This window comes from Cotesia typhae, unplaced genomic scaffold, assembly GCF_013202065.1.
Source record: "Cotesia typhae breed Kobodo isofemale line unplaced genomic scaffold, CoteBio_Ctyphae contig_123, whole genome shotgun sequence".
NCBI classification, from domain to species: domain Eukaryota; kingdom Metazoa; phylum Arthropoda; class Insecta; order Hymenoptera; family Braconidae; genus Cotesia; species Cotesia typhae.
The window spans coordinates 1957629-1982483 of record NW_027423715.1 but is presented as its reverse complement, the minus strand read 5'-3'; the positions used below and the strand labels follow the sequence as shown (position 1 = coordinate 1982483).

The 24855-nt window shown below is 31.4% G+C and overlaps 1 protein-coding gene across 4 annotated transcripts in view; it reads right to left on the bottom strand.

Annotated features, from left to right (window-relative positions):
• Positions 1-23461, bottom strand: part of Fhos (Formin homology 2 domain containing) — a 133358-nt gene extending 109897 nt beyond the window's left edge. For all 4 annotated transcript variants that reach the window (XR_012480243.1, XR_012480246.1, XM_074252144.1 and 1 more), the window contains exons 1-8: positions 23207-23461; positions 8627-8864; positions 8060-8494; positions 4768-7296; positions 3832-4445; positions 3061-3295; positions 1216-1315; positions 911-947 (exon numbers count right to left, since the gene is read on the bottom strand). Coding sequence is in view for 2 of the 4 variants with exons in the window: in XM_074252144.1 (XP_074108245.1) it covers positions 911-947; positions 1216-1315; positions 3061-3295; positions 3832-4445; positions 4768-7296; positions 8060-8494; positions 8627-8864; positions 23207-23224 (4206 nt within the window). In the remaining 2 variants the exon portion in view is untranslated. The remainder of the gene's footprint in view (positions 1-910; positions 948-1215; positions 1316-3060; positions 3296-3831; positions 4446-4767; positions 7297-8059; positions 8495-8626; positions 8865-23206) is intronic.
• Between the last annotated feature and the right edge of the window lie 1394 nt (positions 23462-24855).

Here is a 24855-nt window from a genome sequence, read left to right as displayed (position 1 = left end):
AAGCTGAATACATCCGCAGCATTAACTTGAACGAAAAAAATAGTACTAAAGTCCCGTCTGGCAGCCCGTGAATCGCTTTTGTTCGGAAACTTTTCTAGTATAAATAAAAAATAAAACAATAGATTTAAAAATAGAACAAATGCTCAAAATTAAACTCTCTCGCGCACTTTTTAGGTATTTATTTCCAATAAACAATAATAATAATAATACCATACGTTCCACCCTCACCCTTGCGATCTTTAAAAACCTCTATTTTTCTTATTGCGTGTGGCTTTTGTTTTGACTTTCAAACCTCCTAATACCTCATCTGCGGCGCGGTTTTTTTATGCGAAAAATACAGACAAAAAATAAAACTTTATGCTATTAAATTTATTCCCTAGCTTATTTATTTTTTCACTAAACCGATTATCCGTAACTATAACGATTAAGCTTGATACCAAAGTTTAGGTAGTTTGCTTCTCTGAGTACTTGACCCGACGTTTTATTTTTAGTGGCAAGATTATACATTAAAGTTCTTCATAAAATCAGAATTAGCATCGAGAAAATTCTAAAAAATAATTCCATTCATATTTCAAAATTTTTATATGAAGAAGTTTTTTTCAATTTTCTTAATACTAATTTATTTGTTAAAAAAAAAAAGGTAAATATTCCTATTTGAATTTATTAAAATTCCAAAATGTCTCTTTAATTTAACTCTGGTTAATTTTCAAATTAATTAACCTCATAAAAAATGCAAACTTTAAAAAACCATGGATTGCGAGTACTAAACAACGTAAAGACTCGTTGCGTTTGAATATAAATTTAAAACTTCCCACAAATAAACACAACGAGAAAAACAATTACAAAAAAGAACAATATAAATATGTAAATAAATTAAGTTCAGTTGATATAACTTTGTATGTAGACTTACCGGGATGTAACCGTCTGGCTGTGGTCTCTCTTTATCCCTGTAACAGAGAAAAAAAGCTCCGGTCAGTGAGGTCGCCAAGTGACATTACAACTATGATACTACCCAGAAAACAATATAATATAACTTTGCCCTGAAGGTAACTACAACAAAAGTTTACAAGCCCGTCCCGTTCGTGGTCCTATCCAGGACCTGGTATAATAATCACTCGCTTCTTCTCTTCCCCGGTTTATCCTTTGCCGAGTTATAACACGGGCTGGCGATTTAGTTACGGTTCAACATACGTATACATGTATACACGGACATACCTTACTCGTCGTTGAATAACCGGAGTTTTCGGCGTGTTGTCGTGGATTATAACTTCAGCCACATCTATCTCTTCACATTCCGAGCTCCCATCCGAAGTTTCTGCAATTCAAAATATGCATATTACGTCCATACACCCCCGAATTTACTCTTATTCTACCCACACACTTACACCTGCCCATCCAACTACCAAGGCTTTTACCATTAGAGATACAAGTATCAACTATGAATATAAAGTTTTATAATTATTAAGTCTATTGTTTAAATTAATTCATTTTCACGTTAACTATTGCTTAGACGAACTTGTTTTTTAATTTTAATATTTATGTTAGCTAGTAGCATATTTTAAAAGTTTGGAAAATCAAAAATTGCACATCTCAACGCTCATTCATGACAAAAAAAAATTAAAATAATCCCTACTAATATTATAAATGTGAATGTAAGTTTGTTTGTTACGTTTGCATGACACTGAAGTATGCAAACGTCTAAAAATTTTTTTACTTTTTTTTTTTAATTAAATTACAATTAAAAAAAAATTGCTAAAAAATTGCACTTGTAATTTTTCAAGTTTTTTACATGTGAAATTTTTTTTTAAATGTTGAATTGAAAATTCTTCAATAAAAAATTTCTAAAAATTTTGAAAAGTACCATAGGATATTTTTTACGAAAGACAAAAAAATAAATTATCAAAAAAAAATTTTTTTTAATTTTCATGTGTAAAAAAATTAAAATCTTGATGAGTGCAATTTTTTAAAAATAATTAATTATAGTTTAATAATTAAAAAAAAAATTATAAACGTCGACTAACTTTACTATTATTATTTTAATTATTAGTTTGTGTTGAATAAGTTGAAAAACAATTTTCATTTCAAGACTTTGCATAATTTTTGGCTATCAAAACCTTAACCTAACTGCAAAAAATTATTTTCACGGTTATTATCGCGAATATTAAAAAAAAAAAACTATTTTCATTGAATTTCTTTTGAAATTCAGTGGGAATAACAGAAATACATTGATTTTTGATTATAATGTTGATGAATTTTTGATAAATACAACTACTTTGGAGAAAAAAGTGCAACGTCACTACTGATGAGCGCGGTAATATAAAATGGCCGCTAGTTGAATATAGCGCGAAATAATTTGAATTTAAAAATGAATTAATAGAATTTTAAAAAATTTTATAATAATTGTGATAAAAGTGAATATTAAAATTAAAAAAAAATTTTTTTTACTAAAATTACAAAATAATCAATAAATACAAGGTTAAATATTTTGAATTAAAAATTAATAATAACCCTAAAGTAATAATTGTATAAATAAAAACTTGCAAATTTTTTTTTTCTCAACTTAATAAAAATTAATTAAATCAATTTGATTAATTAATAAAAATTTCTTTATAAAAATATAGATATAAATTCAAGGATCAAAATTTCGAATACAAAATAAATTAAATTAAAAAAAAATAAAAACACTAAAAAGAGATTAATGAATAACGAGAAACAAATCAATAAATATGAATATAAATAAATTAAACTGTGTAACCAATCCTTGAACAATTTTCCCTTGTACCTTTCGCAGCGCATAACCCACTTAATCCCAGTGTAATTCCTGTCATTTAATCGATTACTGCGGCAAACTCGCGAGTATTATAGATGCCTGGCATCACTGAGTAAATTCATCTCCTCTACATATGGATATACCTTAATATCTCTGGTTTAGGCCTTGCAAAGCTGGAAAGGGTATGGCAGATCACAACTACATACACACCCCATACCATCAGTATATTTCAGCTACAGCAACAGCAGAGCTTATATTCCTGTACTCGACAACATTGGCAACCGACTCACCTCCAACATTCACCGCTTCCTGTTTGTATACACGTGATATTACGGAAGTGTTGTAAGCAGCTGGTTCACCCAGAATGTCATCGATATTGGTAACTCCGCCGATGAACAAAGGCAACGTCGATGGCCGCTTCGGCGGCGATGATTTGCGACGCACATGATTATGATGCATGTTTATGGGCTGGATCTTGTCGTAACTCGATGTCCGGTAGCATTCTAACGTTGATGGATTTTCAACCTAAAATCATCATCTCCATAAATAAATCACCTAAAATCATCCATAAATATCATCCGCAATCTCAATGTAAACAATCAAAATTTATGACACCGTTCTTTTCAAAATTTACTATTGTTTTTTTTTTTTTTTTTAATTGAAGTCAACTAATGAATTAATAAAAAAATTAAATTAAATTGTAAATAAATAAATAAAATTTTGCTTTATTAAATAATGACTTTTGTTAAATTGTACTGTAATTTTTTAAATATTGACATTTTTAAAGATATAAGCTCATCTCGAAGTTACACTCCTCAAAGGCTTTCATTTGAGTACCTACATGCATTTTTGATATATTTTTCATATATACATATATATATATAATATATAAATATATGAAAAATTGATGTGGGTACTCAAATGAAAGGTATTAATGTTTACAAGGTATTCTCTTAATAATATAGATTAAAAAGTCGATTTTATTAAATGAATATTAAAAAATATAAATATCAATATTTATATCAAGTCATAAAATAAAAAAAAAATGAAATAAAAATTACCCCTTCTGGACTTATACGATCGCCGAGAGGCAAATCTTTCGACATTGACGTCGTAAATTCAATACCCATCTCCGACTCAGTATGTCCTTCATGTCCTTGGTGTCCAGTACGTCCCACAGAAGTGCAACCATCACCCCCGACAATCGATCTGCCGGGATATATTTCAAGTTTCTCATACGACCCGGACAAGTCGTCCGAATTGCTATTGGACTCGTTCTCGATACTTATTTTCTGTACACCCTCGGGAATATTTGAGTTACTGTCCATCCACCAGGCGCGTTCTCCCGACTCAATGTGTCTTATTCTATTGACACTCAGCGAAACAGTCTCGCTTCCCGGGACCGAGTCCTGTCCTTGGCTCACGTTTTGCGGGGACGCGCCGCCACTCGGGTAAACTTCAATGCCTTCGGGTACTTCACTAGGGTCCTCGCTCATCCACCAAGCACGTTCTCCGGATTGCTGATGCTTCAAACGGTTTTTCCGCTCGATAGCGCTGCTTGATTTTTTGCTTGTTTTTCTCGACGACGAGCTCGATTCTTTCTTCATGGGCAGCTCCTCTTGGTTTATCCACCAACTGTCTTCTTGCACTGAATCTTTCCATACTTTGTATTTACCTGGACAAAATAAATAAATGAATAAGTTGGATAGATTAAATTTTTTTTTTTTTTTAGTTTCACTCAAAATAAATTGTCTTTAAATATTGAAGATAGATTTTTTATGAGTAACATACAAATTTGTTCTAAAAAATTATTTTAAAAAAATTGCATTTTTAATTTTTTAAAATTTCTAGTTGTCAATTTTTTTATGACTTTTTTTTACTTATTATTGATTTAAAAATTTACATTTTAATATTAATAACAAAGTTAAACATTTTAGTTATTTACTAAACACTAAATCATCCTCTTAAACAGTTATAAATTTAATTAAATAACTCACCATCATCAGGCAAATTAGTGCTGACAGTTGTCTCTTGACTTATTTCATCTTGACAGACACTAACACGCTCTATCCCCTCAGGTACATTGTCTGAGTTAGCGTCCATCCACCAAGCTTTTTCCCCAGAATATTGTCTTTTCAATGTCTCATTTTCTCTTCCACCACAACTATTATTACTATTATTATTATTATCATTACTAACAACATTAACATTATTATTATTTTCAGATAAATTTAATCCAGTTTTGGGAGTAAAATTCTGGCTACCAGAATTCGAGACCGACCTTATCGATCCTCTCCGAGGGTCTTTTTTCCCCCAACTCTCAGACCTGGTATCTTCCTCCTTATACATATTAGCAACAGGCGTCAGAGTCCGAATAAGAAAAGCCTTAGCCTCGTCAGTTTTCAATTTCTCACTCTTGAAGCTTCCACACGAGGAGCCAGCTCTTGGTTTGTCCATTCCTAGAGACAATTCGTCAGTAGACAGCGCTAAGATACTGGTCCTCGAGGAACTTGCACTGACAGCAAGAGCCTTACTTCCCATTTTTTTCCCCTTTGAGCTGGTCGAATTTTTGCTCCTGCGTTTTCTTCGATTGCTCTTCGGTTGATCTTCATCATTGCTCTCCGAAGATGACGAAGAAGAGGAGGAGGAGGAAGAGGAGGACGAAGAAGAAGAACTTGAGCAAGAGTCACTTGGCAAGCTAGTTCTCTCCGAAGATACGCTAGCTTTTCTTCTTGGAGACTCTGAGTTGCTTCTTAGTTTATTATAAATAACAAGACAGGAGCTAGACCCGTTTTTTAAGCCATTTATACGAGGTATGTGACTCTTACCACTTGTTTCGTTTCCATTACTACTATTATTATTACTATTACTCGTAGAGAAGCTATTATTACTCTTAACGTCCTCTTGAGAACTGACAGAGCCACTGCGCGAGGTTTTAGTTCTCTTGCGATTTAATTTATTTCTCGAACTAGAGTCACTTGCATCCGGCATATTGAGCGCGGATTTTCTAAAGTCCTTGTTGACATACTTGGTAGACCCAGAACCAGAACCGGAGTTCTTCATGCTTCCAGAACTGTCACTACTTTTCCCAGGAACGGGAGGCTTGCCACGTGCATTAGCGGATCCACTGCGCGAATTAGAAGATGTAGTTGCGGATGACGAGGTGACCACCTCGGATGAAGTTTTGAGAGACTGAGAGGGAGCTCTTATTTTTGCATTATGACTCGTCAGCAAGCTGGCTGACGTGGACTTGGACTTGCCAGTTGGCAAACTGACAGTCGCGCTGTCCGAAGAGTCAGTTCTTCCCGGTGTTATTTGACGTTGTTGTTGTTGTTGTTGTTGTTGTTGTTGTTGTTGTTGTTGTTGATGCTTAAAGCTCTTAGTAGAGCCATTCCTGGACAGAGACTTGGGTGTGACATCTTGCCTTGATAGCGACGCGCGTCGGGATGACGAAGCAGATGATGAACCCGAGGTAACAGAATTATCGCGCTTAACTTCTTTCTCCGGAGACGGCTTTTCGGTCTCTAGTTCGGATGATAAATTGCAGTCTTGCGTGGCAGGACACGGAGGTTCTTTTGTGTCCTCGGGTTTAACACTTGCAGTTTTAAAATGAGCTTCATTGTGTCTAGTTATCGATGTAGAAGAAAAGGGTGGAGGCGGAGTGGTAGTCCGAGGGGTGGAAGCTGAAGAAATAGAAGAGGGTTCTGTAACAGCCTGTCTGTACCCGAAATTGCTGACTCTGCTGGCGCCGGTGTCGTAAGTCCTCGAAAAAGAACCTGAAGATGAAAATTTTTCAAGGTATGAGGACGAGGGTGAGGAGGCAGACCAAGGTGAGGACCGGATGGCGTACCGCGAATATCTGGCGGTGTCATCCATACGGTCGCTCTGCATGCCGGTGTCTTTGAATTCCTCCGGATTTTTAATAACACGAATGATATCTTTCTGGATGGTGCGAGCTATGTCGACTCTTCTCGATCGAATAAACGCTGTGGCAGGTCCTGGGGGACCTGGAGATGTTCCACGCGAGACGACGGTGATAGTTACTAGTTTGACAGGATCTTCGGTGCTGGAGGGTACATTTGTTTTCGCTTTGTTTCTCCCGTGCCCATCTTCCTCTTTATCTTCATTGTCTTCATCATATTCTTCATCTTTGTCTTTAACTTGATCCTTATTGTTATCCTTGTCTGAGGCTTCAATTACACTTTTACCGAGTGAGTTTGACTGAGAGATGTTTGCCGATTCAGTGGATGTAGAAGTGGATTTGTTGCTGTCATATTCCCCGTCGGGATTTAACGCTGAAGAAACTGTTTTCATAGTGGATAATGAAGACAACAATCTGTCAGCGGATGCAGGCGGAGTTGATGTTGAAGCAGTAGTGGTAGTGGTAGTTGTTGCTGCTGCTGTTGTTGTCAAGCTGGGAGGATGGGGCTGGCCTATAGATATTTCAGTTCTCTCTCCATTATGACTCGCTGAGGAAGATCCTAGCCTCGAGGAGTTGGTAAACTTGCTAGTTACTGGTGTTTCAGCTTCAATGATCAAACATTAATATTAGTTTCATAATTACTTATTGTAGATACTTTTTTGTTGGTTATTGTGTTACGTCAAGGGGACTGCTAGCTTTGACGTTGAGATAACTTTTTTTGGTCGATGGGAATTTCATTTTATACAACAATCTACAGTTTTTTATTGATACTTTTCAAAGACAATGTCTTCAAGCTTTATTTGTTGAAAATTTTATTCTAAAAGTACTTGAGTAATAAATAATAAATTAATATCAACGATAAAAAAATATAAATATTTATTATTGATATTTTTATTTTATTTTTTATTCACTTTATTGTTAAGTAATTTTTTTTAACCAGTAATTAAATTAAAGTTTTATCGTTTTAATACACACGAGTAACTCTAAAAGTACTTCATTTATTTTATTATTTAATTACTTAGTTTCAGAACAATTATATTAATGCATGAAATTTAAAAAATATTAAGTATATTTGCAAAGTAGCAGTCCCCTTAATTAAAATAATTAAAATGATAACGTGACCAGAAATTGAAAAATTTTTTTCAGACATAAACTATTTAAAAAAAAAATAAAAATTAACATGTGTAAAATATTATTAAAAAACTTTATTATTTATTAAATATTTAATTACTAAATTAATTTTTTTAAAAGTTAAAAAAATGACGTTGAAGTATTAAAAATTGTCAATTTTTGCAATTATAATTATCATTTAAAAAAAAGTAAACTCTGAAGAGTCTAAATAAGTGAAATTACAGTTAATATCTTACATGCAGTTCCAGTCTGTCCATAATTTGAAATTCTGGCGTGAACTTTGAAGGAGGTCGGCTTTGTCCTAGTAATTTCGGGACTGGGTTCTCTTGTAGAAGTTGAGGTGAAACTTCTCGGCAAAGTTGCGGCATTACCCCGGTTGGAATTGGTATTAGAGTAGTGAGAGGCATTTGAAGAGGAGGGTCTCGAAGAGGAAGCACCCGAATTATCATTCCCCTTTATTTTTTCTCCACTCTTGTCTTGCTCGTTTTCACGCGATCCAGATCCGCGATACGAGCTGTTCACATACCTTGACGGGGTCTCTGATTCTCGGGTCTTGTCACCGACACGCTCCCCGTATTTCTCCAGCACTGATGATATACGCGGGCTCGTTTTTGTTACAGGATAAGAATACTTTTCCAGCAGCGTTGTTCCGAGGCTTTTTTCGCTTTTATCTGCAAAATAAAAAGATAAAGTCACTTGAAAAACATTTAAAATAAAATAAAAAAAAAATAATAAAATTTATATATCTGTACGAAATATAATAAGGATTAAGCTGAGATAAAATGAAACTGGACGAAGCATACTTGGGAGTTTATAGGATTTATCTTCAGTCCGTTTCAATAATCCAGTACTTCTGTATCCCGAAGACGGGGTAATTGTTCTGTCTTTTGAAGAAGCTAGCGATGCTCGAGCGGATCCGAGATTCGTTGAGTAACTGCTCCGATAACCGCCTAAACTGCTCGAACTACCACTGGAGCTCGTTGGATTTCTCGTTATTCCGCTTACACTCGCACTGCTTCGTGGTCTGTACCCCAAATCACTCTGAAAAATATCAAAAAAATATTAATATCAGTTAAATAAATAATATTTGACGCTAACATCTCTATCCCATCAATTTTAAGCAATTGAATTCAATAAATTTCATTTACTAGTCTCTAACGGCACTATACGTTACTATCGACTGTTATTGCTATACTACTATCATTATCATTATGTAAAGTCCATTAGCGTTAAATGTACTGCATTAGTTAAAATGATTGATTCAGTCAGCTTTTAAATTCAACAATTGACCTCCTCGATAGATGATAATAGACCGTGGGTAACTTGCCAAAATATACATAATCTATTTACTTTTTTTTATCTACAATTTGTACTGTAATATATGTCTGCTGTCATCAAATTTTTAAGAGTAATTATTATTTTTTATATAAATTTCGATGGACCTAAATGTCATAGATTATAAAAATAAGACTTTGACTTTAGAACTATTTGTTAATTTTTTTTTTTTTTTTTTTTTTTTTTAAATAGTCTACAATAAAAATTTTTCCAATCATCAATTTAAAATCTCGTCGAATTCCTTAAAGTTAAAATTTTTAAGGATTAAAATTTAAAACCAGCCATCAACCAGCTGGTCAAACACTCGACTATTGATCCTAGCGGTCATGTTTCACGTAAAATTTAAATATAAACCTAAACTTGTATGTCATCTTTTAGTAATCCAAATCACTCAGCTCACAGCTGTTTACAATTTAATAGGAAGCGCTTCGATAAAAAGTTAAATAACACCGAGCGAGTTTAGTTTTCAGTGTAATCCTTCCCCTTATAAAACCCTCGCTGGCTAGACTACAGGCTTAAACATTTAAAATAATACAAAAAAATTTAATTTGTTTAAATAAAAACAAGTAAAAAAAATTTTTTTTAATCGAAAAAAGTCGATCTGACTCAATTAACATAAGTTTGGCGTTCTGCCCGTCGTCATAAATAGATGACCGGAGTTCGCCCGTAGAGAGTATTAGCCTCTCTCTGTTTTACAACTGTGTACTCTACTGCAGTTTGCATCTTCAATATAACGGGTGAGTTACAATTTACAATTTACAATAAAATATTATTGTTATTTTCAATCTAATAGACATCACATATGTATCCATGTATAATAAGTACAAAAGTTGTAATTCCATCACGACGTAAAACAAGGTAAAAAATTTATAATATGCTATTACGTCTACAAAGCTCTTTAAAAAAAAAATAAACGAGATAGAAAAAAGTAAATCTTCTTGGAAAAAATATCCTGACATGATGTCTATATTCTTCTGCAGCAGAAGGATGATAATAATAATAGTAAAAAAATAAGGAGAAAAAAAAAATTAAATAAAATGTGTACATACACCCCTGAAGAGTAGAGTATGATGTACTATGTACCTATGGCAGTATAAAGTATCATATTTACCCTCTGGCAAACTTGAATACAAGTACACTCTCCTTATCCTCAATTCTCAAGTAAAGGCTACTCGAATGCAACGAACCGAATTGAATATTTTCGAGTTGAGGGTTTCCCGTCATCATGAATATCGAGTATCGATTCTAAGATCGCGGACTATTGCTGACAACCGGCACCTGTTCACTTCAGATAACAACTTTTAAAATATCCATAAATTACACATCATTTTTTGTGGATAATTATTTAAAAGTTTTTAATCGTTAAATTATAAATACTTATTAATGTATATTAAACTGTTAATTTTAAATTAAAAAATTTGCAAGATACTTCAATTATATTTATAATTATATAATCAATTCGAATATATCCGGTAGAATAAATCTTTCCTGTCAAAATTTGAAATCTTTTTCCGCTTTGTATTGTCCATTTCAATTATTTATTATTTTTTTTTTAGATTACAGTGAAATGACCACAATGGAGCATATTGATTATTAAATTCCGGGTGAAAATCACTCAAGTCCATCGGTACTTTAGGCGTAGTTGGAATAATTAGTTCAAAGGCATCGGTAATAGACGGATTAATCCAAATAATTGGTAGAAATCCTACGATTGTTCATCTTGGGGGATTAAATTAATCCTGAAATGAATTGGAGTAGACGGTATTGTGATGATTATTTTTTATTGCGGATTACAAGTTACACTGAGCAAAAAAAAAATTTTTTTTACATGAGCAATGGTGTAATAAAAAATAAAATTTGCAACAAATTAATTTCTTGTCACAAAAATGCTTTTCGTTTCAAAAGAAATTTTTTCTCTCAGTGTACAATATTTTTTATTTAACCGACGATAAAAGATTAAAAAATCTCTTATTGATCGAAAATTATTGATTAAAAAATAATTACTTTTATTTAAAATAGAAAATGAATTATTAAAAAAAAAAAAAATTTAATTTTCTTCAGTCCCTTATTTATTTAATTAACAAATCTAAAATTAAAATTATCCGATAATAAAATATCATTCTAAACTTGATACAAGTGATTTAAAATTTTTTAATTATTGTAAAATATAAAGAATGAAATTAAAAAAAAATATTTTATTCGAATTGATAAACAATTTTCACTATCAACTTACCTAATTTTGAGATAGTATAATCCAAAAATTAATAACACAATTATTTACCAAAGATAAATATTAATCGAAATATAAATTGTAATTAATTAAAAATAAAAAATGCAAGATAAAATGTGAAACAATAAATATAATTTAGGAGATTTAGCGACTATAAGTTGCGAGTAATTGTAGTAATAATAGTAATGACAAGTACGAGATTGAAACGCGTGAAATGGTTATCCGACGATAGGAGATACGATCCACGAGGCATTGGTGAATACTCGAGATAGAAATGTGTGTCTCACTTATATCCACATGGGAATTTCACCCCGTACCGGCCTCGGGCCTTGTTTAGCTTAGGTTGCATGCTGCATACGTGTGCTTTATTAAAGTTGAGTGTGTCAAGTGTCTAGTATGTACAGTAAGGAGTAACGAGTTGAGCCTAGTACTCGAGTAGTTTCCGTGTGCGCCGCTCATCGTTATTATGGTAATGCTATTCGTGGCGATAATGAAATTAGGACAGTAGTATGTGCCTTTACTTCTCGACAAACCCTTTGCTTCACCTCCGCAATACACTTTGCCCTCATCCTCACTCCTACCCTTCCCCATTTATATCCTCATTCTCCTCGTCCTTGTTCTCGTCATCATCTACTGCTTCCTTATTCAGCTGATTCGAATCCTACAATACTAAGGACTGCATTTACTTATTTTTAATCACGTCGCGTTGCTATTTATTCTTTCTCTATACAAAACACCTCCGTAAGCTTTTAATTTTCCATATTATTAAAAATACTCCTTAGATTTGTTTACTTATTTTTTTCATTTAATTATTTTGTGCAAATACTTGTGTTTTGCATGTTAATTCAGTAGATAAAATTAAATTAAATCCGTTCGCTTGTAGGCTAATTTGTATTCAGAAAAATTTAGGTAATTACCGAAGCTGGCTCATCAATTTATTTCTACTGCGGAATTAGTAAATTAGAATTTAGTTGGCTCAAGGAAAGTATTAAAATTCAGGTGTAATGAAATTCAGGGTAAGAGCTTTTTTTTTAATGGAATAATTATTTTTTTTTTTGGTCTCAAGATAAATGAGTTTTGATTGAAGAACTAGTTGCGAATTTTTTATTCAAAAATTTTGAATTAACAATTAAAAATTCAATCTTTAATTGAAATATTAAAATTAATAATTTTTTTATACTATTTTTTAAAAATTTTCTAGTATAAAAAAAATTTTTTGAAAGTTTTTGGTTAAAAAAAATTACACAAAAAAATAAATTAAATTGATAAATATTGGAAGATTGAATAAAACTTTTAAGAAAAATTTAAATTCAATTTAAAAGATTTTTCAGGCTAGAAATCTAAAAATAAATCGAGGCACCCGATTACGTAGCAACCAAAAATAATAGAAATGGTAAATAAAGTAAAGTGAAAAAAATAAAGTCTTACCCGGACTTTTGGATAATCCGTAATAAAATAAAGTCAAAAAATGTAATGTAAAGGGTTGCCAAGCAGAATAATCTGTTACGATATCTATTATCGCTTTTACTACATCGATTCAGTTAGTAAAGTGTAGGGAGTAAGTAGTGCCAGTGGTCTTGCCAACTTTACGAAACTTTACTACTGTGTACACATTACACATTAGCTTTGTTACATACATAACATTTCAGTTTTAACTTTTCACTGTACTGTAACTGTAACTGTAACTCTAATTGTGAGTGGGTGAGTACGAGACGGGAGTGTATAACATTAATGTTTAGGCGCCAGAAGATTCAAAGATATTACTATACACAAGTTTAGTCTTTCATTCATTCGCGCGTTAAGTAAACACCCGCAGGACGTCACATGTGAAATAATATCCACAAAGCGCCGATTCATTATTTTTGAGTCATCGCTTTTTTGCGAGTAGAAGGTTATCGGAAAATGGAGAGTTTAGCTCAATGCTTGAATTGATTAAATTTACAAAGATAATCGATTGTTCGAAAGAAGTAATAAAAATGAAAGGCGCTGAAAAAACTCATCATTTAGGCAATAAAAATAATTTTGTTCAAAATGATTTTTTTAGCCCACGATTTTTTTATTGAATCGTTAATTTTTTCACAGTGGACTTTTCTATAGAATGTATACATTAAAAAAAAAAAAAAAAAAAAAAACAATTAAATATGTATGGTATTTTTTTCGTTTAGTAGATGTTTCATTCTACAATAAAAAAAAAATGTAAGCAGATAATGAGTTAATGGGAGGACATATTTAAGAAAATAGTTGTAGATTATAAGATAAAATGAAGTTTAGTCATTGGGTTATTTTCAGGTTCTCGTGGGACAACTTCGGGAAGCCACATGGATCGATTCAACGACTAGACGACGAGAGCAAGTTGTTTCAGTGTAACTGTAGCTTCCACCTTCCATATACATTAGGGTGGGTCAAAAAAATCGAATAATTTATTTTTGATTTTATACTCTGAAAAATAGGTTCGTAGACATCTAAAAAGAATTCTCTCCAAGTATAAGCTCTTAATTATAACGGGAAGGTCCTCCGCTTTGCGGGTTTCTATTTTTTTCGAATAATCAGATAAAAAAATTTATATCTCGCTTCCAACTGCTTGGAAAAATATTCCGTGGCATAGATTTTGTGAGAAATTGAATGCTTTACAAAAAAGGTCTCTTATGACTTTTTCAAAAACTCAACCGATTAAAAGATATTCATAGTTGAAGTTTGGCTATTTTAAGGAAAATATTCGTTTTTATTATGAATTTTATAAGTCGATGAAAAAAATTATTTCGGATTGCGGAACTCATGATTTTGTAGGAAATTTACTGCTCTACAAAAATGGTCTCTTATGATTTTTTGATTAAGTGAAGCCGTTACGAGATATTCATCGTCAAACATTAACGAATATCAATATTTCCAGTTTTTGATCAATAATTCGATAAATTTTAATTTAAACTATGAGTTTCAGGAAAATTTACATAAATTTAACTTTTTTATAGATAAATTTTTTATTGAATTATCAATTGCAATATAATTGTCTATATTTTTAACATAACAGTACGCTATTACTATAAATAATTTCTTTTATTACAATTTGGGAATGTTTTTTGATGTTCTTTGACAACTTGCAATAAGTACTGGAATTGTTCTTCATTTTTTGTCAAGCATTGATTATATTCACTGACTAATGCAACAGCTCGCTCTGCTGAATCATTGACAACTTTTAGTTGTTGAAAGTATTCTTTATTTTCGAGATAACTCTCATTAGTAGGCCATAATTCAACATCGACATCAAGAAAGTCATACGGTAGATCGAAGATTTTGAAAAGATTTAATGACTTTTTAGACACAAAGTCACTCAGAGTTCTCTGCGCCAATGAATTCAAATCTTTTTATCAATTACAAATCTTTTAGCTTTAGAATCTGTACCTTCACGAGTATTAACAGCTTCAACAATACTTTTTTACTTCTAATGGAACGCCATCGTCAAACAGTGATAAAATGGCAAGTTCATCGCTCAAATACCGTAAGTGCGAAATCATTTTTTCACACGTAGCTGAAGAAATCAAAGGATTGATATTTTTGTACTCCAATAAATTTTTCATAAACTGCAAGTCATGATAAGCAGCAGTTGTTGCAGAAGTTGATGAAAACCAAGCTTTTAAATACAATGTGACTATAAAAATACAGAAATGACGAAGACCATGCAATTCTTTCTGAGAGAGTTTGAATTCATCTCTGAATAGATACATTTTCAAACTATAAATGGCCTTAGCCATCCATCTAGCATGATGAACAGCACCAGGACGTTTGAAAGAAATCTTTTCTTGAGGCATTTCTCCAAGGAAAATCAATGATAATTCCAATAATTCTTTATCTAACTTATTATAACATTTCTTTATCGATCGAAACTCAAATTTATGTAAATTTTCCTGAAACTCATAGTTTAAATTAAAATTTATCGAATTATTGATCAAAAACTGGAAATATTGATATTCGTTAATGTTTGACGATGAATATCTCGTAACGGCTTCACTTAATCAAAAATCATAAGAGACCATTTTTGTAGAGCAGTAAATTTCCTACAAAATCATGAGTTCCGCAATCCGAAATAATTTTTTTTCATCGACTTATAAAATTCATAATAAAAACGAATATTTTCCTTAAAATAGCCAAACTTCAACTATGAATATCTTTTAATCGGTTGAGTTTTTGAAAAAGTCATAAGAGACCTTTTTTGTAAAGCATTCAATTTCTCACAAAATCTATGCCACGGAATATTTTTCCAAGCAGTTGGAAGCGAGATATAAATTTTTTTATCTGATTATTCGAAAAAAATAGAAACCCGCAAAGCGGAGGACCTTCCCGTTATAATTAAGAGCTTATACTTGGAGAGAATTCTTTTTAGGTGTCTACGAACCTATTTTTCAGAGTATAAAATCAAAAATAAATTATTCGATTTTTTTGACCCACCCTAATATACATACGTCTAACAAAACACATTCATAGTTAGATAATACAGATATATGTATGTGATATATAATATATAGAACAACGCACATAGAAGACTAGAGTAAGTGGACGACGATAAAGGGGTGAAGAGAAACTTGAAGCTCCGCATTCGTTGCCGCAAGTCCGACAGCGGTTTCCAGAGCACGGGGACGATGATGGCTTCTTCGTCGACGGCTCTCAGCCACATTTGCTCTACCACATACATCCTGCAACCTACATCCTCTGCATAACACTATAGTACTTCAGTCCAGCTCTATCCTACACCTAAATCTATATTTAAACCTAGTGCAGTGGCAATCCCAGCCGGAGCTTCAGCAACTCCAACACCGAGCTCCAAGTGCACTCATCGAGAAATACATCCGATCTACATTCTTGCTCTTACTTCTTTCAATGCATTTCCTTTTCCGAGTCCGAGATTCTACTCGACGTATAGATTATTATTTTATGTTTTACTCCTAGATGAAATTTCGATGTCCTGCACGGAAAAAAAATTAATTTGATTCTTGAAAAAAATTTTTTAACTAAAAAAATCATTTTTGACGAGTTTAATTAAGTTAAATTTATTTAAATCAAGAAAATTATTTCAATTCAAGAATTTTTCAATTTAAATCAAGACGATAAAGCTCTTCAATAATTTTTTTTTAATTGAGTTAATTACAGCTTGAAGTATTAACGATTACCTGAAAACTAGTAATTAATCCTCTTTTACAAATTATCATTGAAGATATAAAAATGAGGCGTTACTATTACATGTCCAATAATAGATGCAAAATAAAAAAAATTTTTTTTTTCTATTGGAATAATATCCATTGTTTAGACAAATGATGGATACGCATGCAAATAAATTGTCGATGTAGATGGTTTAAAAGTTTTTTTTTTTGGATGAATCGAGAGAAGAACGTGACAGAAGATCTATTTGAAATGCATTCGATAGTTGATCTGCGTGCGAGAGAATACACAACTGTTTACATGATAAAAGCAAGCATTATACTGTTTCAACAATTTTCATCGGTACACTAGCCAAGAGTTATTTTATATAGTTTGGACTCTGGTACCGAGCCAACCTTTTTTTTTTTTTGTTTATTTATCTGTTTTTTTATATCAATACACCAGTATTACGTACTAAGATAAACACTATCCAATAATATAAATATCAAATTCTATGGAAATTATATTCATTTACTCGATTTTACTTTTTAATATTTCGGCACTTTTTTTTTTTTTTTTTCCAATTTATTCAACTCTAACGTTGCCAAAAAATACGATGATATAAATTTATTGTTTTTATTGGCATTGTGTAAATACAATCTTATTTTAGAAAATTAAAAATTTAGTTTAGAATTTTGATAAATTATATTCAACTAAATACTGACGTTGAAATTTACATCCCTAATTTAGGAAACTTTTAAGATTAATTGCAAAATACTCTAAAAATTTTCTATTGTGAAATAGAATATTTTTCAATAGTTTGATTTAAAATCGAGGTGAAATGAATAAGTTTTCATTTTTAAAAATTATTAATCATTTACACGAGAAGTTAAAAATTGACTAGACTGATATTAATCTCTAATAAATTTTTTATGAAAAACAAGAGTCAATTTTAAGACGTTATTCTTTAAAATGAATTTTAAAGACAAATTTTTACGGATAATCTATAAAATAAATTATCGTAAGCATCTCTGTAAATTTCCATGTATAAAACCTGGACATTGGACGCCAGTATATTAAAATACATTTAATTTTTACGGTAGGCAATAACGTGACATAAAACCCCCATAAAATAATTCAATTTTTACGAGCGAGCAAGTGTGGTAGAATTCTCTCCTGAAGAAGTAAACGAGTAAAAGTACGTGGAAAGACGATAAATTTCTTTGGTGTGAAATCGGATACTCCTTTAATTAACTCGTCTAGTAAATAATTACTTATTGGTACCGATAATAAAGGCCTCCTGCTTCTCAGCCTCCGCTACGAAACAAAATGATTATCAACTCGACTCGAATCCCATTCCACAAAGGCAGCTGATCACACTCAGCCCATTCTGTAAAATCCTTATCTCTGTTTGAGTTTCGAGACGGTTATTTTACAAGTTGTCAAAGTGAGAATGGAAAATCACGAGTGTTTCGACGGCTAAGCATTGTAATTGGAAAACTTCCGACACTTTGCACTACTAAGTCTACTGAGCTCTATCCGGTCTCTTTCTTATTCTTTGCTCTTTCTAAGTAAACCTTATATCCTTTCCGTGCAAAAAAACAAAAAAAAAAAAAACGAGATTAAAATGAAAAGATAAAACAACGAGAAAAAGCTCGTACTTTTACTTTTTTTCTGAGAAAACTCCGTGACAATACAAAATAAAACATGATACTAAAACTTTTCTCTTCTTAAAAAAAAAAAACTCAAATAGATTTTCATTAATTTTTGTGTTTATTTGAAATAATCTACGCACGGTCCGAAATAACTCTAATTATAAATATATCTGATTTTTAATTTGCTACTATGAAAATTAAATATTTTGAAACAAAAACGAAAATAAAATTTTTTTAAGTTTTTTTTAAATAACTTTAAAATTTTTAGATTAACCACCGCAAGATCATGTATAAACTTTTTCTGCTTAAAGAAATCCGTCAAATTCCATCAAGTAAATCAAATTCAAATTACGCTCTCAAAAGATATCGCAGCATCAAAAATCCAAAAAAATATGTTCTACAACAATTTTCCAATTTTTAAGCTCGAAAAGTTTCAGAGATGTCCTGAAGGGTCAATCGCATTTCAGATTTAAAACTAAAACCTCCCCATCATCTCAGCAAAAATCAAACAATTTTCATCATCTCCTCAATAATCTCTAGTCTATCAGGATTGATAGCCTTCAAATCGATTTATCCTCAAAGCAGCCAGCCTCAAAGAATACACGGTATATATTTATCCCTCACAGAATCTCCAAGACGATGTAATAGAAGGTAGTTGGTTGAATCCTGCCCAAGAGAAATGTAAATAACTGGAGAAGCATTTCGTAGAGTAGAAGAAGATGTGAGGTGGTTGGTGGTTGGTTCTACCAGAGCTCTACACTTGGAGAGTACGGAGATGCCAATTGAAGGGGATATGACACGAAGCTACCATAATATAACCAGAGACATAAGACACGGGTAGGGTATCTCTCCAGCATGTACAACCACGTGTCTACTAGCATCCTCATACCTAACCAGTCGACCTCTGTGTTTGTGTCTAGGGATATGATGCTTAGTTGTGTGGACGCCGGGCGTTTCTTTTGATTGACTTTAACCCCAAAGGGGTCGGGTTCACCACAGAGCTACTGTACGTCTACATCTATAACTATATCTACAAGTATACTGATAGCTACTACCCGATACCTTAATCCACCGACACCTCCCTCACGTGCAAGAGTAGATCCACGTCTACGTCTACGGAACATTGCATTCATATTTAATGCATCGACGCTCGTGCAAGAGACTACATAATACCATACTACACACTACATACTACATACTACCTTCCGATTCCCTTTTCTCTCTTACTGGTTGTGTATATACATTACATTACGTTACATTCCATGTCTTACTACTCCATTTCGTCGTTCCTCCTCCGTTTCACCATCTCCAAGCTTTCGTTCTCGTTTTCTTTCGTGAAGATACCTTTTTTTTTTTTTTTTATTTCCTTCTACTGATCGTGTTTTTAAAAGACTAAATAAAAATACGCCGGATAACCTCGTATCGCAAGTAAAGAGTGTGCTTTTTTAAAGCAAAGCTTGTTATCTTTTTTATTAAAATTTTTTTGTTATAAGTTTCAAACACGTCTCATATTTATAAACATTTTTATTTAGCAAAAAATGCAAGTTAATAAGATGGAAATTTTTGTTAAGTTTGGAATAGCATTCTAAAAAAGTTTTCCAAAAGAAAATTTAATGCTTCATAAATATAGAGAAGAAATAGTTGAGAGAATTTTAGGAACATCAAAAAATAAATAATAATCCATTAGAATATTAAAAAATTATAATAAAAAAAATATTGCAGAGAATTACAGAAATTCTTTAACGAGATAATCATAATTTATAACAAAAGCTTTAGAGAGAGTTACTGGGTTGCAGATGAACTGAAAGGAAAGCTACTTTATCAAATTTTTGAAGGTCTGTTTCCTTGATATTGGTGTGATTTAGATAAATCGTTCCTGGTATATTCTTTATAAAACGACAACACATAAAGAATTATGATAAATATGAATGATCAGTTAGTCACAGGTAATGACAGTATCTACCCTTAAGGTAGTACTATCGATACTGTAATTTAAAAATTGTTTAATGAAAATCAATTGATGACACTTTTTACGCTTGACAATTGTAGTATCTTTAAAGACTTATTAATTTATCCTTATTATTTTCTTGAAACCGGAAAAAAATAAATAATTCTAAAACTAAAAGCTTTCCATTACCATCATCAATTAAACATCCGCACGAACATTTAACTCATTTCCTCAGATAAAAAAAAAAAAAAAGTTCATAACTATATATAGACAAGCGATCGGTATTACCATTTGACCTAGATACCCCTAAGGCAACACCAGAGGGAAGCCACTGCATATGTAAACGACGAAATTCGACACTGGCATAAATCAAAAAAAGCTCGCACTTGTTCCGTCTCGAAAATCATGACCTATAACCTTTTACATAATAACAAGCTTATATCTAAATCTATCTCAAATTGTAAATATCAAGTCTCTGTACATAAAATAGTTCAGAACCAGATTTAAGACAAATTTTTAGTCTAGTATATTTTTTACCCATTAATATAACTTTAATACTGACCCACACTTTGAAGAACTTAGTTGCTTGTACATTGAACAATAGATTTGTTATTTACAATTAGCCGAAAAGTTAACCGACGCGACAAATAGTCGCGACTTTTGGTACAAGCCCAGCAAGTCCGTCTATTTCGACGTGGTACCTCAACACATGCAGTGTTATTTTACTTTCTATAATAAATTTTATCAAAGTGATATCTATACGATACATATAATTACATCTTTATCCGATGTATTCATTATTTAACTTCTGGTATTGGCTCATCTGCTTGAAAATAGGCAGAGCATTAAATCACATTTAATACTCTTTCGTTTACATTTATATACACTTTTTAACATTTAAATATATTGCGATCGTGTCGCTCTCGGGGTGAATCTTAGCCCTCGGTTGAGATATTTCGGTATAGACGATGGGAATCGTCGAAAGAATGTTTGCTGGGTAAATACGGTTAATAACCCGGCGAAATGCTTCGCTTCGTTAACTTTTTTATTTTTTCTCTCGGCTCTTAGTTTTTGTTTTTATTCAACACCCGTCAACGTAACGGCTGCCGTTCACGGTACGCGAATTGATAAACACACCAAAATAAATAGACTTGATAAGCATTTTTATGTCCTTCCAAAAATAAAATTTCGTCAAACTGTATTTTGACAAGCAGTAGTAAAAACATTATAATATTTTTCCATTTTTCTCTGATTAATTAGGATTTAAATTTTTTATTTATCTGCAGAGCAATTCAATTGAAGTAAATAATAAGTTTGTTGTGTATCGTGTAGTAAATTTATTTTTGTTCGGTCTAGTCAATTTTTCTAAGTATAGAAGCTAATTAAGTACTCTCGAGAAAAAGTACCCTGTCATCGCGAATAAAAATAACAAAAAATTATTTTTAATTAAAATTTTCAAAATATTTTGCAAACGTTAAAATTTTTTTCAATTGCAGGTGAATGACATTTTTAATTATTATTATTACTAAAATTGTTTTATTGAAAATTTTTAATTTCACTGTCAATTCAAGTCAATATATTTCTGACAAAAGCTAGCATCGAAAATTAATTCTACTGTGACGTTTTGTCAAGATACGCTGGGACGTATCTCGACAAATATAAAAACACGAATCGATAAATCCAAATATAAAATTTTGAATATTCATGAAGTGTACTTTATGTTATATTGACAACTCTAACAGCGGATATTAATGGCTATGCCGATAGTAAAATATTGATAAATTACAGCCCAACTCGAACTGATACTCATTAATATAGTTCTATTTATTAAACAGTGACGGCTTGTCTTCTTATTTAGGTATCAAGATTTACCCATACATATCCATTAGTTATGAAGTTTTTTGAGATTAGACTAAAATGTATTTAAGGAAGACGGTCATTATTAATATTATCATTCAATAGCCGATATTTCGATTAAATTCGGGATGTCGCGGTCAAAATGTTAATTGGAGTAAGTACAATTTATTTTTGGAACGCTAATACCTTACAGTTATTATTCGAACTCTTTAATTTTAAATAAACTTATAAAATTATTGAATGTTATGAACATAAATTTACACAATATAAAAACAATAATATTTATAATAAAAAAGAATAACTCTAATAAAGATTTTGTTGATCAGTATGCAAAATTAAAAAAAAAAAAATTATTATTACATCAATTATTTAAAATTTCAAGAAATCGACCGTTTAATAATACAATTAAATCTCTTCCAAATTTATTTTGGTCCCAATTATTAATACTCGAATTCCCTTTTCTGTAAATAACTATTATTAATTTATTTTTTTACTTAATAGTCATGGTAAAAAAAAACCAACGATAAAATAGCACCCCAAATTATTTTACGATACAATTAGTTCTAAAAAAAAATTTAATTTTGAAAAATTAAATTAATATAAGCCATACTATGGAAAAAAAATCATTAATAAAAAAAATATACTTCATCTCGTCTTATAACTCAAATCTTGTACCTAATTATAGAACTCCAAAGCTACAATCGATCGTCAAACATAACTTTTAAAATAATGAGCTAACTAAATACCAACACAATCCGCAAAGGGAGCTTACAATTTCAAGCCGATGGCTTATATCTTCAAAGCTCATTCTCATATGTGTAATTACATCGATTTCTTCAAAAAGGATCAAAAAGGATCAATTAGCTCGGTAAAGGAAGATTATATCGCGCTTTGCTTTCCAATACCTATTTATACTTGCGGATAATTTGTAATTAACCGAATTAATAGTCAGGAATCGTAATAGCCGGAATAATCACTCCTGCATGGGTATTCGGTGTCTTTAGTCAATAAAGTAACTCACTAATGCAATGAAATTAAAACAAATTGATTCTTCTATTGGCATGGGTCTGTTCCGAGTCTTAATTCACTGAAGAATAATTCATTAAATTAACGTCAGTCGTTCTCAGGTAGAAGATGTTCAAGATTTGAATTTTAATTTACTGAATCACCCGAGATTATATTAACTAAATTCAATTAATTTTAAATCAATATAAAAATTAGTACTTACATAATTTCTGAACGACATTTTTAATTAAATAAATAAAAAACTTCACTATAACTTATAATTTTCACTAGATAATTAATTTATAGAAGTTGTACCCATAACTTATTATTAAATTAAACAAAATAATTTTCGTTTGAACACCAGTGTGAATTTTTGAACACTTAGATTTAAACTGAAGAGTAAATCTTCGATATACCGACAATAATGTTCGAATTGGGAGACATTTTGTCGATATACTTTTAACCGCGTTATGTTGGAGCGTCGTGGCGTTTAGATTTAACGGAACAGAATCTCCGAGACCCTGAAGAACCCGGTATCTGCAGCAACGGCAGCTGACTAATACACACGTCTTTCTCCGACTTATTCTCGCGTTTGGTCGGTGTCTTTCTTTAAAGCATTCATTCTATAATAATATCACCTCACTTACACTTTAATCACATACGCAGGCATTATGTACGTGTAGACGTTATGCGATACACAAAAACACTGTTATAAATGTAAATATATATATATATATATATATATATATATATATATATATATATATATATATATATATATATATATATAATATATATATAACTAAACAGTGAACACCGAACACCGGCAGCTTTCGAGCCCTATTTTAAGAATAGCTTTAATATCTTTCTTTCTTCCTCTTTCTCCTTCTACGCACTGTTAATTTCTATGCTCTTTCACTTTCGTTTTAATTTAAACTATTTCTATACAGCCATTAATTTATTTAAGCCATAACAACAATAAATTTTTGTAAATATATTAATCTCCATTAAAGGGACCTAAGAATGCTCTCAGTTCATTCTAATTTATTCACTCACTTTGGATTACTATTAGTACCCCGGTAAGTAATCTAGTTAATTTATTTTATGAAAATAGAAAGTTGTAATGAAGAAGAATTTTACAGAATGAGAATTTTTAAAATTTTTTAAGTAGTTTACTCTACTGGGCTTATAATCTTTAAATTCCACTGAGTTTCTGGGCTTGCAGACAGAAAATAAGAAATATTTGTACTAAATATGGGAAGGAGGTGCAAGCTGGGTGCGGGAGATAAAATGGGGTACCCTGAAAATTTTATAAAAAAGTATTTAAAAGCTTCTAAAATATTAAAAAAAAATATTTTAACTTTATTTTACGCTTTTAAAGGAAAGAAAAAAAAGTTCTCGTTATTTTAAAGTAAATTTTGCTTGATTGAAGAATTTTTCATTTTGATATAGAAAAATTAACCTCTTCAAGATTATTTTCTTGGTTCAAAAATTTTTTTTTCGAATCAAATTCATTTTTTTTCAGTGTAAGTTCCCCAAAAAAAAAGAAAAAAAATAATTTCCACAGTTTTCCTTTTTTGCCATTTCAAAAATAATTATTTTTACTTTAAAAATGGTTAAGAAGAGCGTAATACAAAGAGAATTTGAATAATTTAAATGAAAAAACTAACGGTAAAATAGATCTCTAAGAGAAAACAGCAATGTCGACCGACAGTAGTAAAGCGGCGTATGTAGTCAGACAACCAATAATCAAGAGCGAGTAGAGTCCAAGCGAGCCGACACATATGATTAAATGGCACATTAGTTTCAAGAGCTTTTCATCAGATAGCGCTCCAAGAGTTATACACGAAAAAAAGTATAAAAACTGGCAGT